The sequence below is a fragment of the Schistocerca americana genome, chromosome 4 (assembly GCF_021461395.2).
Source record: "Schistocerca americana isolate TAMUIC-IGC-003095 chromosome 4, iqSchAmer2.1, whole genome shotgun sequence".
In the NCBI taxonomy this organism is placed as follows: domain Eukaryota; kingdom Metazoa; phylum Arthropoda; class Insecta; order Orthoptera; family Acrididae; genus Schistocerca; species Schistocerca americana.
In genome coordinates this window covers 223,151,759-223,165,272 of record NC_060122.1, presented here as the reverse complement: position 1 = coordinate 223,165,272, position 13,514 = coordinate 223,151,759, and the positions used below count along the sequence as shown (strand labels likewise).

At 46.2% G+C, this 13,514-nt stretch overlaps 1 protein-coding gene across 1 annotated transcript in view; it reads left to right on the top strand.

Moving 5' to 3' along the window:
* The window catches only part of LOC124613362, a 139,028-nt gene that overhangs the window by 75,086 nt on the left and 50,428 nt on the right, over positions 1–13,514 (top strand). Inside the window, exon 4 of the mRNA XM_047142061.1 lies at positions 9,405–9,584. Within this exon, the coding sequence (XP_046998017.1) occupies positions 9,405–9,584 (180 nt within the window). The remainder of the gene's footprint in view (positions 1–9,404; positions 9,585–13,514) is intronic.

The following is a 13,514-nucleotide window of genomic DNA, read 5'->3' as shown; positions in this document are numbered from 1 at the left end:
CTTAGTAGTCGAAGCGCCTCCCCTGTCGATGACCAGCGAAGCTACCGTAACCAGGGACGCTTCAGCTGCAGCGTACGTGATATCTGCAGCGACCACTGAACAATAAACCCACTCTGGTACATGTCAACACTGGCCATTTGACCAGGCTGTGCATCGAATCAGCGAGTCAGTGAGTCGGCGTCCGTTATATACTGTGAGTCCAGCACCACTCAGCCGGTATGCTGACAGAGCCACCTGCTTGGAGGTCCAACCGCAGCGCTGACGGGCTGAGGTTCCAGCTAAGACTCTCCCACCCACTGGGCGTCTGCCAGCGCCAGACACCGCTAGCTGGATGTAGTTCCGTGGTTCGTACGTGGATGCCTCCACTGCCAAGCGCCAGGGCCTTTCGCCAGCCAGCCTCAACTGTGGTCAAACCATCTCGAGCTGCCTCGGCCCACTGCTGAGACAGCCCTGCCGGTCACCTGCGGTTACGCAAGTCGCAAAATCACCTGGCCGCTGGGATGAGCCAGATGTACTGACTGCTGGGTACGTTTCCTCTATATATCGTGTATTGTGGTGCATGGGTTCGACACCCGGCACCATTGGCTGGCTGACATGGGTGCAAGTCCACTATTATAAAAGGTAGACAAGTAAATACAGAATTAGTACTGCTTCTTCGGACTTACGTTGCTCACCAACCTCCAACAGAGAACATCTGCACCCATTCTCCGGTAAATCTTAAGCAGTACAGCTTGCTGCACTGCTTGCTCAGATTTACAGGTGCATACAGAGTCCATTCTGTGGAAGCTCTTTTCATAACTTTAGGAATCTGCCTCTTGCAACCTTGTTACATTAGAGAGAGTGGAGCGCAATATTTATCACATAAAGGAGATGCAGGAAGAATGACGAAGACATTGGTCCAAAGAGCAAATTCCAAGGCAGACATCACTTCATGCATAATTCGAGAATCGTAGGAGTAGGATGCAGTTGCAACAGGACGATGGAGATTTGAATTCTTTCCCAGTGTGACCAAAATACACCGGATGAAGTGCATTCTGTACTCGAGGGGTATGAGCCATTTTCTTATAGGCCATGGGCCAAAACCCACGTATCTTAGTAGATTGGGACGACGGTTAAACGGTGACTGTGACTGTAAAGATGCTGGACGCCACACTACGTTGTCCTGCACACAGTGGTGCAGTATTTTGTATGGTGCTCCATCGGTCGGTCAGAAAAGCTTCATATTGCAACCACCGCGCTCACCTAATCTGTCACCGAACACTTCATTCAAATGTCGGCTGGTCCCTGACTGCCAGAGTGGAGTGCTGCGGCGCATGCTGGAAGGAACATATCCCATCAGTAGGGGAAGTTCTACTTACAAAAATTGTAAACAGCTGAGTAGATTCAGTGCTGGAACACAAGGTTCAATCACGTCTTCTGCCCAGACAGCCACTGAAAACCTTTCCCGGTGACGATGTTCTTGAATGGAATGTATTTTCATACACCCACTGATGACGATTGCAGACAAATAGTATGATCCGTAAATAGGATGAAGTGTGGTAACTTAACAATATTGGGGCACTGGCACAAGAATTTGCGTGCCATGGACAACCCTCTGTTTTCAGTGCTTGACACTTTTGTGCATGATGAGAATGTAAACTGTCTGTCCAACAAGTGACATCGAGTTCGTGAGCTACTTCTGTGATGCTGGTTAAAAGCATTCTTTGGAAACAATGGAGAATCTCTTCACAAAATTCCAGCATCCTCCTTGTACTTCGTTGTGCTCCATGAGCCGTTTTGAGTTCACTCATGACCAGTTCTCTCCAGCGACTGTCCACAGCCCTAAGGGTGTTGACTGCTGGTAGGATTCAGTTTGGGAAATGTTGAGTATGCCAACTTCTCACACCCACAGGACTGAAACCCACCTGCTGCATAAGCAATGTGAATGTTGACTAGCTTGTTGCTTGCGTACTTGTTCATGGTGACTTTGGTGTGGTACAGTACACAGTGACACAAGTACAGTGAAGCACAAGAAACCATACCACAACACATGGCAGCTTAGTCGGAAAAAACAACACTGGTAAACAGGCTTACTGGGCAGTCCTGTGTGCCCTTTCGCTGTCTGGGTGGCTTTTATGTTATTAGGTCCACAACAGTGCGTTTGCTTCTTGCGATTATATCGAAAAAATTTATCGATTCGATGTGCCCTACTCTTCTCTGACCAAATTATCAGGCTGTTATCCTCCACACTCTATGTACAGGGTAATGATAAAGAACATGAAATATTTCAAAAAATCGGTACAAATAAATGGCCTAGAACAACATTTTATAAATTTTCTATGAGTCCACCTTTCGTCATACAGCACACATTTAACCGGTAGTCCAAATCTGCTATACCCCACCCAGCGTACCAACAGTAATGGTAAGAACAGCAGCTGCAATGGCGAGTCACAAGTCTTCGAGGTTGTGCGGTAGAGGTGGAACATAAATATTACCCTTGATGTAAACCCACAAGACATTGTAGGTTTCTACATCGTCACGTACCACATACGGTCGACTGCCTGTTCTGACTCGCCCAGATGCTCCGAACGTTTTGCATCGCACAGGCGACCATCCTTCCCGTATTTGGTGTTGTAAACTAGTGGCGCCTTTAGAAACTTACCACGGAGAGCTCTTTACACACTAACTAGCTATTGGCAATAAGCAAATACTAGTACACAAAATCCTGTCTTTGCCTGGTACGCTGCCATTTTCTTCTGCAACTACGGTCGGTGATGCATATATATATATATATATATATATATATATATATATATATATATATATATATACACACACACACATCACCGACTGTAGTTTGCAGAAGAAAATGGTTATAAAACATACCGGACTTGTCATATTTGTGTCTAATGACTTCAATATTGGCGATGAAGCTTTGATATCCCGCCTTAAAGTTCTACATGCCGACTGCCATATAATTCATTGTTTAAATGTTAAGGAGGAAATGGCGTCGGACACGTCGGACGTGGAGGTCGAGCAGGAAGTTATATTCATTTCGACGGAGGAAGATGATGAACCGGTTTCGCCGTGCACGACCAAGGCGTTGGATACGCCGTCGGAACATTCTGACTATATTCTGAATATAACTTCCTGCTCGACCTCCACGTCCGACGTGTCCGACGCCATTTCCTCCTTAACATTTAAACAATGAATTATATGGCAGTCGGCACCCTGATCTTCAAATATTTTTTTGTTAGCTCTGTCATCAAGTGTTAATCGCTCTACCCTAAGATTAACTCTATAGACATAGGTTACAATCTTGTTAATAATTACAGAATCATATTTATTAGCAAAGAACTTAAATTCATCAGTAATGTCATAGTGTTTCAGTGTAGTAAAATTATGGGCATTTTCGTCGTATTTCTCAGTGGCTCTCATTTTTCCGTATTCAAAACGAACACCATCTGATTGTGTATATTCTGTACGCCACTTGCACATTCGTCCGAAATACGGCCTAGTCAGAATGTTCCGACGGCGTATCCAACGCCTCGGTCGTGCACGGCGAAACCGGTTCATCATCTTCCTCCGACGAAATGAATATAACTTTCTGCTGATATATGGTGAAACAACGCTCTGGTGGGCGGTTTGCGGGTTTAAATCACCTCGGGATATGACCAAGCAGTGCATCTGACCTGCGTCATCGTATGGTGGCGCTGCATCAGTCCACATACGCAGAGGTGTGTTGGTGCATCTCAGAGTACGTGCTAATGGTGACTGTGTGTTGAAAATGGCTCAAAGAACACATATTGATGACATTATGAGGGGTAGAATACTAGGGTGACTGGAGGCTGGTCAAACACAGCAGGTCGTAGCAGGGGCCCTCCGTGTGCCACAAAGTGTGATCTCAAGATTATGGCAACGATTCCAGCAGACAGGAAACGTGTCCAGGCGCTACAGTACGGGACGTTCACAGTGTACAACACCACAAGAAGACCAACATCTCACCATCAGTGCCCGCAGACGGCCGCGGAGTACTGCAGGTAGCCTTACTCGGGACCTTACTGCTGGCACTGGAACAGTTGTCTCCAGACACACAGTCTACAGACGTCTGAACAGACATGGTTTATTCGCCCAGGGATCTGCAAGGTGCATTCCACTGACCCTGGTCACAGGAGAGCCTGTAAAGCCTGGTGTCAAGAACACAGTAAATGGTCACTGGAACAGTGGTCCCAGGTTATGTTCATGGACGAGTCCAGGTATAGTCTAAACCGTGATTCTCGCTGGGTTTTCATCTGACGTGAACCAGGAACCAGATACATCTACATCTACATCTACATTTACACTCCGCAAGCCACCCAACGGTGTGTGGCGGAGGGCACTTTACGTGCCACTGTCATTACCTCCCTTTCCTGTTCCAGTCGCGTATGGTTCGTGGGAAGAACGATTGTCTGAAAGCCTCCGTGCGCGCTCTAATCTCTCTAATTTTACATTCGTGATCTCCTCGGTAGGTATAAGTAGGGGGAAGCAATATATTCGATACCTCATCCAGAAACGCCTCCGTGCGCGCTCTAATCTCTCTAATTTTACATTCGTGATCTCCTCGGTAGGTATAAGTAGGGGGAAGCAATATATTCGATACCTCATCCAGAAACGCACCCTCTCGAAACCTGGCGAGCAAGCTACACCGCGGTGCAGAGCGCCTCTCTTGCAGAGTCTGCCACTTGAGTTTGTTAAACATCTCCGTAACGCTATCACGGTTACCAAATAACCCTGTGACGAAACGCGCCGCTCTTCTTTGGATCTTCTCTATCTCCTCCGTCAACCCGATCTGGTACGGATCCCACACTGATGAGCAATACTCAAGTATAGGTCGAACGAGTGTTTTGTAAGCCTCCTCCTTTGTTGATGGACTACATTTTCTAAGGACTCTCCCAATGAATCTCAACCTGGTACCCGCCTTACCAACAATTAATTTTATATGATCATTCCACTTCAAATCGTTCCGCACGCATACTCCCAGATATTTTACAGAAGTAACTGCTACCAGTGTTTGTTCCGCTATCATATAATCATACAATAAAGGATCCTTCTTTCTATGTATTCGCAATACATTACATTTGTCTATGTTAAGGGTCAGTTGCCACTCCCTGCACCAAGTGCCTATCCGCTGCAGATCTTCCTGCATTTCGCTACAATTTTCTAATGCTGCAACTTCTCTGTATACTACAGCATCATCCGCGAAAAGCCGCATGGGACTTCCGACACTATCTACTAGGTCATTTATATATATTGTGAAAAGCAATGGTCCCATAACACTCCCCTGTGGCACGCCAGAGGTTACTTTAACGTCTGTAGACGTCTCTCCATTGATAACAACATGCTGTGTTCTGTTTGCTAAAAACTCTTCAATCCAGCCACACAGCTGGTCTGATATTCCGTAGGTTCTTACTTTGTTTATCAGGCGACAGTGCGGAACTGTATCGAACGCCTTCCGGAAGTCAAGAAAAATAGCATCTACCTGGGAGCCTGTATCTAATATTTTCTGGGTCTCATGAACAAATAAAGCGAGTTGGGTCTCACACGATCGCTGTTTCCGGAATCCATGTTGATTCCTACATAGTAGATTCTGGGTTTCCAAAAACGACATGATACTCGAGCAAAAAACATGTTCTAAAATTCTACAACAGATCGACGTCAGAGATATAGGGCTATAGTTTTGCGCATCTGCTCGACGACCCTTCTTGAAGACTGGGACTACCTGTGCTCATTTCCAATCATTTGGAACCTTCCGTTCCTCTAGAGACTTGCGGTACATGGCTGTTAGAAGGGGGGCAAGTTCTTTCGCGTACTCTGTGTAGAATCGAATTGGTATCCCGTCAGGTCCAGTGGACTTTCCTCTGTTGAGTGATTCCAGTTGCTTTTCTATTCCTTGGACACTTATTTCGATGTCAGCCATTTTTTCGTTTGTGCGAGGATTTAGAGAAGGAACTGCAGTGCGGTCTTCCTCTGTGAAACAGCTTTGGAAAAAGGTGTTTAGTATTTCAGCTTTACTCGTGTCATCCTCTGTTTCAATGCCATCATCATCCCGGAGTGTCTGGATATGCTGTTTCGAGCCACTTACTGATTTAACGTAAGACCAGAACTTCCTAGGATTTTCTGTCAAGTCGGTACATAGAATTTTACTTTCGAATTCACTGAACGCTTCACGCATAGCCCTCCTTACGCTAACTTTGACATCGTTTAGCTTCTGTTTGTCTGAGAGGTTTTGGCTGCGTTTAAACTTAGAGTGAAGCTCTCTTTGCTTTCGCAGTAGTTTCCTAACTTTGTTGTTGTACCACGGTGGGTTTTTCCCGTCCCTCACAGTTTTACTCGGCACGTACCTGTCTAAAACGCATTTTACGATTGCCTTCAACTTTTTCCATAAACACTCAACATTGTCAGTGTCGGGACAGAAATTTTCGTTTTGATCTGTTAGGTAGTCTGAAATCTGCCTTCTATTACCCTTGCTAAACAGATAAACCTTCCTCCCTTTTTTTATATTCCTACTAACTTCCATATTCAGGGATGCTGCAACGGTCTTATGATCACTGATTCCCTGTTCTGCACATACAGAGTCGAAAAGTTCGTGTCTGTTTGTTATCAGTAGGTCCAAGATGTTATCTCCACGAGTCGGTTCTCCGTTTAATTGCTCGAGGTAATTTTCGGATAGTGCACTCAGTATAATGTCACTCGATGCTCTGTCCCTACCACCCGTCCTAAACATCTGAGTGTCCCAGTCTATATCTGGTAAATTGAAATCTCCACCTAAGACTATAACATGCTGAGAAAATTTATGTGAAATGTATTCCAAATTTTCTCTCAGTTGTTCTGCCACTAATGCTGCTGAGTCGGGAGGTCGGCAAAAGGAGCCAATTATTAACCTAGCTCGGTTGTTGAGTGTAACCTCCACCCATAATAATTCACAGGAACTATCCACTTCTATTTCACTACAGGATAAACTACTACTAACAGAATTTATCTCTGGCTTCAGCCAGCTTTCTGTGCCTATAACGGTTTCAGCTTCGGTGCTTTCTATCAGCGCTTGAAGTTCCGGTACTTTACCAACGCAGCTTCGACAGTTGACAATTACAATACCGATTGCTGCTTGGTCCCCGCATGTCCTGACTTTGCCCTTCACCCGTTGAGGCTGTTGCCCTTTCTGTTCTTGCCCAAGGCCATCTAACCTAAAAAACCGCCCAGCCCACGCCACACAACCCCTGCTACCCGTGTAGCCGCTTGTTGCATGTAGTGGACTCCTGACCTATCCAGCGGAACCCGAAACCCCACCACCCTATGGCGCAAGTCGAGGAATCTGCAGCCCACACGGTCGCAGAACCGTCTCAGCCTCTGATTCAGACCCTCCACTCGGCTCTGTACCAAAGGTCCGCAGTCAGTCCTGTCGACGATGCTGCAGATGGTGAGCTCTGCTTTCATCCCGCTAGCGAGACTGGCAGTCCTCACCAAATCAGATAGCCGCCGGAAGCCAAGAGAGGATTTCCTCGGATCCATAGCGACACACATCATTGGTGCCGACATGAGCGACCACCTGCAGATGGGTGCACCCTGTACCCTTCATGGCATCCGGAAGGACCCTTTCCACATCTGGAATGACTCCCCCCGGTATGCACACGGAGTGCACATTGCTTTTCTTCCCCTCTCTTGCTGCCATATCCCTAAGGGGCCCCATTACGCGCCTGACGTTGGAGCTCCCAACTACCAGTAAGCCCACCCTCTGCGACCGCCCGGATCTTGCAGACAGAGGGGCAACCTCTGGAACAGGACAAGCAGCCATGTCAGGCCGAAGATCAGTATCAGCCTGAGACAGAGCCTGAAACCGGTTCGTCAGACAAACTGGAGAGGCCTTCCGTTCAGCCCTCCGGAATGTCTTTCGCCCTCTGCCACACCTTGAGACGACCTCCCACTCTACCACTGGTGAGGGATCAGCCTCAATGCAGGCAGTATCCCGGGCAACCATAGTCGTAGTCCGATCGGGGGATGCGTGGGACGAGCTGGCCGTCCCCGACAAACCCCCACCCGGAACCCCACAGTGATGCCCATTGGCAACAGCCTCAAGCTGTGTGACTGAAGCCAACACTGCCTGAAGCTGGGAGCGAAGGGCTGCCAACTCAGCCTGCATCCGAACACAGCAGTTGCAGTCCCTATCCATGCTAAAAACTGTTGTGCAAAGAACGTCTGAACTAATCTACAGAGAGCGCAAACAAATCGACACAAAATTTAAACGGTTATTAAAATACAAGATTGCCTAGTAAATGCAGTAATGCTGCTACTTGCGCACTGCTGACACACTGCTCGGCGGCGGAAGGAGACTACGCGATTTCAGGTACTAAAACGCGATGCTACAACTCTCAAATACTATAATACGCCAGAAATTTATGAATTAAACAATGCAAGTACCAAAAACATGCAAAGAAATTAAGAATTAAACTATGTAACAAATGAGTGAGCTAGGAGTATACGACTTGCTGCTGCAGCTGCTTATCCAACGACGGTAGGGAGCCAACCCCTTAATGCCCTTAAAAGGGACCTGTATGGAGGTCGTGGTTTGATAGTGTGTGGTCGGATTATGATTGGTGCACGTACACTCCTGCATGTCTTTGACAGAGGAACTGTAACACGTTAGGTGTACCGCGACGTCATTGTGCAGCAGTATGTCCACCTTTTCATGGGTGCAGTGGGTCCCACCTTCCTCCTGGTGGATGATAACGCACGGCCCCACCGAGCTGCCATCGTGGATGAGTACCCTGAAACAGAAGATATCAGTCGAATGGAGTGGCGTGCCTGTTCTCCAGACCCCATCGAGCACGGTTGGAATGCTCTCGGTCGACGTATCGCTGCACGTCTTCAAACCCCTAGGACACTTCAGGAGCTCCGACAGGCACTGGTGCAAGAATGGGAGGCTATACCACAGCAGCTGCCCGACCACCTGATCTAGTGTATGCCAACCAATTGTGTGGCCTGTGTACGTGTGCATGGTGATCATATCCCATACTGATGTCGGGGTACATGCGGAGGAAACAGTAGCGTTTTGCAGCACATGTGTTTTGATACGGTTTTCTCAACTTATCACCAATACCGTGGACTTACAAGTCTGTATCGTATGTGTTCCCTACGTGCTTATGCTATTAGCGCCAGTTTTGTGTAGTGCCACGTTGTGTGGCACCACTTTCTGCAATTATCCTTCATTTATGAGCATAATGAGTTAGTCTTTGATGTACTGTATCATTTCTTACGTTATTTTTTATCCATTTACTTACGCCCCGATTTATCAAATATTTGATGGACTTACCAGTTACCCTGATTAGTAGCAGTAAGTAAATGCGCATGCGCAGGACGCTGTGCTGAGAGTTTGACGGTATGGCCGGCAGAAGGCGCTGCAGGCTGGGCTGCGCCGCCAGGAGGACACGACGGTGCTGATGCGTCTGCACAACTGGACGCTGGCCGACGCCGACGTGGCCGCCGCCGACGCCGAGTGCCGGCGCCTGCGCGACAAGGACTGGATAGAGGCGCAGCCATTCCGTGGGCCACTCGAGAGGTTCCAGTGGCGGGTATCACAGTTTCAAACTCATCTTGTGACACACAAACGCACGTCAGCGAAATCAAATTCCTAGATAAAATACATAGTGAAGAAATACGCTTCTTCCAGTTTTGGACGAATGTATTTCACATAGTAAGAGTGTCACATAAAAAAATAGTGCTTACAGTTCGTGTAGATTTCCTTGGGCTACGAAGGAACGCCTCTTCGAGACTCTCCATTGTTTCAACTGCAACATTTGGGCGTCCAGAGCAATTTATGTCCTTGAACTGTCGACAGCACCGCAATATACACTAAAGCCCATTAAAATTGCTACTCCAAGAAGAAATGCAGATGATAAACGGGTATTCATTGGACAAATATATTATACTAGAACTGACATGTGATTACATTTTCACGCAATTTGGGTGCATAGATCCTGAGAAATCAGTACCCAGAACAACCACCTCTGGCCGTAATAACGGCCTTGATACGCGTGGGCATTGAGTCAAACAGAGCTTGGATGGCGTGTACAGGTACAGCTTCCCATGCAGCTTCAACACAATACCACAGTTCATCAAGGGTAGTGACTGGCGTATTGTGACGAGCCAGTTGCTCGACCACCATTGACCAGACGTTTTCAGTTGCTGAGAGATCTGCAGAATGTGCTGGCCAGGGCAGCAGCCGAACATTTTCTGTATCCAGAAAGGCCCGTACAGGACCTGCAACATGAGGTCGTGCATTATCCTACTGAAATGTAGGGTTTCGCAGGGATCGAATGAAGGGTAGAGCCACGGGTCGTAACACATCTTAAATGTAACTACCGTTCAAAGTGCCGTCAATGCGAACAAGAGGTGACCGAAATTTGCAACCAATGGCACCCCATACCATCACGCCGGGTGATACGCCGGTATGACGATGACGAATACACGCTTCCAATGTGCATTCACCGCGATGTCACCAAACACGGATGCGACCATCATGATGCTGTAAACAGAACCTGGATTCATCCGAAAAAATGTCGTTTTGTCATTCGTGCACCCAGGTTCGTCATTGAGTACACCATCGCAGGCGATCCTGTCTGTGATGCAGCGTCAAGGGTAACCGCAGCCATGGTCTCCGAGCTGATAGTCCATGCTGCTGCAAACGTTGTCGAACTGTTCGTGTAGATGGTTGTTGTCTTGCAAACGTCCCCATCTGTTGACTCAGGGATCGAGACGTGGCTGCACGATCCGTTACAGCCATGAGGATAAGATGCCTGTCATCTCGACTGCTAGTGATACGAGGTCGTTGGGATCCAGCACGGCGTTCCGTATTACTCTCCTGAACCCACCGATTCCATATTCTGCTGACAGTCATTGGATCTCAACCAACGCAAGCAGCAATGTCGCGATACGATAAACAGCAATCACGATAGGCTACAATTAGACCTTCATCAAAATCGGAAACGTGATGGTACGCATTTCTCCTCCTTACACGAGGCATCACAATAACGTTTCATCAGGCAACGCCGGTCAACTGCTGTTTGTGTATGTGAAATCGGTTGGAAACTTTCCTAATGTCAGCACGTTGTAGATGTCGCCACCGGCGCCAACCTTGTGTGAATGCTCTGAAGAGCTAATCATTTGCATATCACAGCATCTTCTTCCTGTCGGTTAAATTTCGCGTCTGTAGCACGTCATCTTCGTGTTGTAGCAATTTTAATGGCCAGTAGTGTTTTTATTCATTTATTAACATTACAGAATGACTCACCATCTTGGTAACTATAGTGGGTCTATTGCTGCTACAAACTAGACAGTTTCAGAATTTTAGTACTTTCTTGTTTTTTTACATAATTAAATGGTTAGTTAAAAAAAGACAAACAAAACAAAAAATAAAAACACAAGATACATAAAGCTCAATTTGGGAAAGGAAGGGGGTGAAAAAAATTTTACTACATTCTTAATAAGGAAATAATACAGGATAGGAAAGATTTAGATAGCTATTTCAAGTGGAAGGGCTTCGGTAAACACTTCGAACCTGTCTCATATGAATTAGCATATCGCAGAGGTTGAAAATACCGCTTCAGTTGTAAATTACGTTATTTTCACACGACCGGTTTCGGACTGTTATAAGCCCATCCTCATGTGTCGTATCTGTGCTGTGGTCCCCGAGCGCCGCGTGTACCATTAGCATAGTCTAGTCAACTAGAGCTACTACTACAGTGTGTATGTATGTTGTGATGCTAAGTATACGTGATTTTTGTATAAAGTATGAAAGTATTATTTGTTACAACCACTCAACAGCGGAAGAGGAGCCTCGGGAGGTGACCTGGAGCCTCCACTTCCCCGAAGGGCGCATCTTATCTGTGTCGTGCGCTTGTGTTTGTGTACTTACGTCTTATTGTATTGCATATAAGCGTTTATGCACAATTTTATAAAGTTCGCATGTTTTATAGTTTGTTTCTCATACATTTCAAAAATTACACAATTACATGTTTGAAAGTAATGATCAAAGGAACGCAAAGTTATTTGTTTTACTTGTAAAAACAGATAAATTCGTTGTTATGTTTCTATTAGTAAATTGCTTTTGAAATGGAAAAATTCAATTTAAGTCCTAAAAAGTAATTAGGACCTGACAATACAGGTAAAGACGCAATCTTCTTGAGATTTGTTATCTTCTTACTAGTACCTGGTGCTGGAACAGTACCATAGGTGCCAGTAATATTGGCCAATTGTTTCATGTACGTATCACTTGTAGTATTGTTGCAGTCGTGTGATCTGCTGCAATGTCGTATACGTATCTAATGATATTGGAGTGCTCACGCTGTGTCTTATATGTTCATCTGTTTCCATATCAGTCTTTAAATCTCTGTTGTCCCTTGCATTATGTTGTGGTGTAGGGTGTGTTTCGGTTTGTGACCTTGTATATGACCGTTGCTGCTTATAAGTCTTGTGTAGCGCTCTTGATTCTCATCAGTGATGCGGTTAAGCATGCTCCAGTTATTTGGGTCTCTTAAAGCTTGCGTTATGTCTTCAGTTTCAGACGTCGGCCTTACTTTTGTGAGTATGGTACATTTTAGTGTTACGTGTTTTGGGGATCCATGTTGCCCACATTCACACATGTCACTTTGACTAGGCCCAAAGCAGTGCAGATGTGTAGGGTAAGAGCCATGGCCCGTCAAGAAGTGTACCATACAGCGACTTGGGTCAGCGTGTTTGATGCTCAATCGTTCCCGGATTTTCGGGAAGAAGGAGAAAACACGACGGCCCGTGTCAGATCTTTCCCATTCTTTTTGCTATGTCTCAAACTTCCAAATATTTAATTGCCGTTTTTCTGCAATATGCTCCCCTGTTACCTCATATACTTTATCCTGTCTTCCCCTTTTGGGCCAGTGTGCTGGTGCCTAATGGTTATGTCAATAGCGTACGTTGCAAGTACGACGCATAGGGCTTCCACGGACGTGGTACAAAATGCCCCTGTCATTCTGAGCAATACACCTCTTTATCCACGCCTCACAATGGTTTTCTGGGTCATGAGTGACAGTCGGCGTTCCCGAGCACTTACTGCGAAACACATAGATTCAAAGAGGGCTCTACGATACATTCGCAGTGTCTGCAGTGGTAGTTTGTAAAGAGTTGAGTTTAGCGTGGCGAATCTGCGCATAAGCCTTGTCGCTTTTTCAGTTGTAAGTCTTATGTGCTCGTTGAATGTCAGTATCCCTAGGTATCTTGTTGTTATTTTCCTCTCTATGCTAGTGTTGTTCAGCCTAACGGTGTGGTTTCTCTGCAAGGCCCTTTGGAGTAAATATACTGTCTTGCTTGCCGCAACTATGAGCTTATTATGGCTGCACCGGTCACTTACGTTTGTAAGGAGTTTTATAGCCTTGTATTTGAGTTGCATTTCCGAGTTTGCATTACTACTAGCTTAGGCTACTATACTCTTCAACCAGACTGTGTAGAAGCGGGTCTATGGCAATATCCCA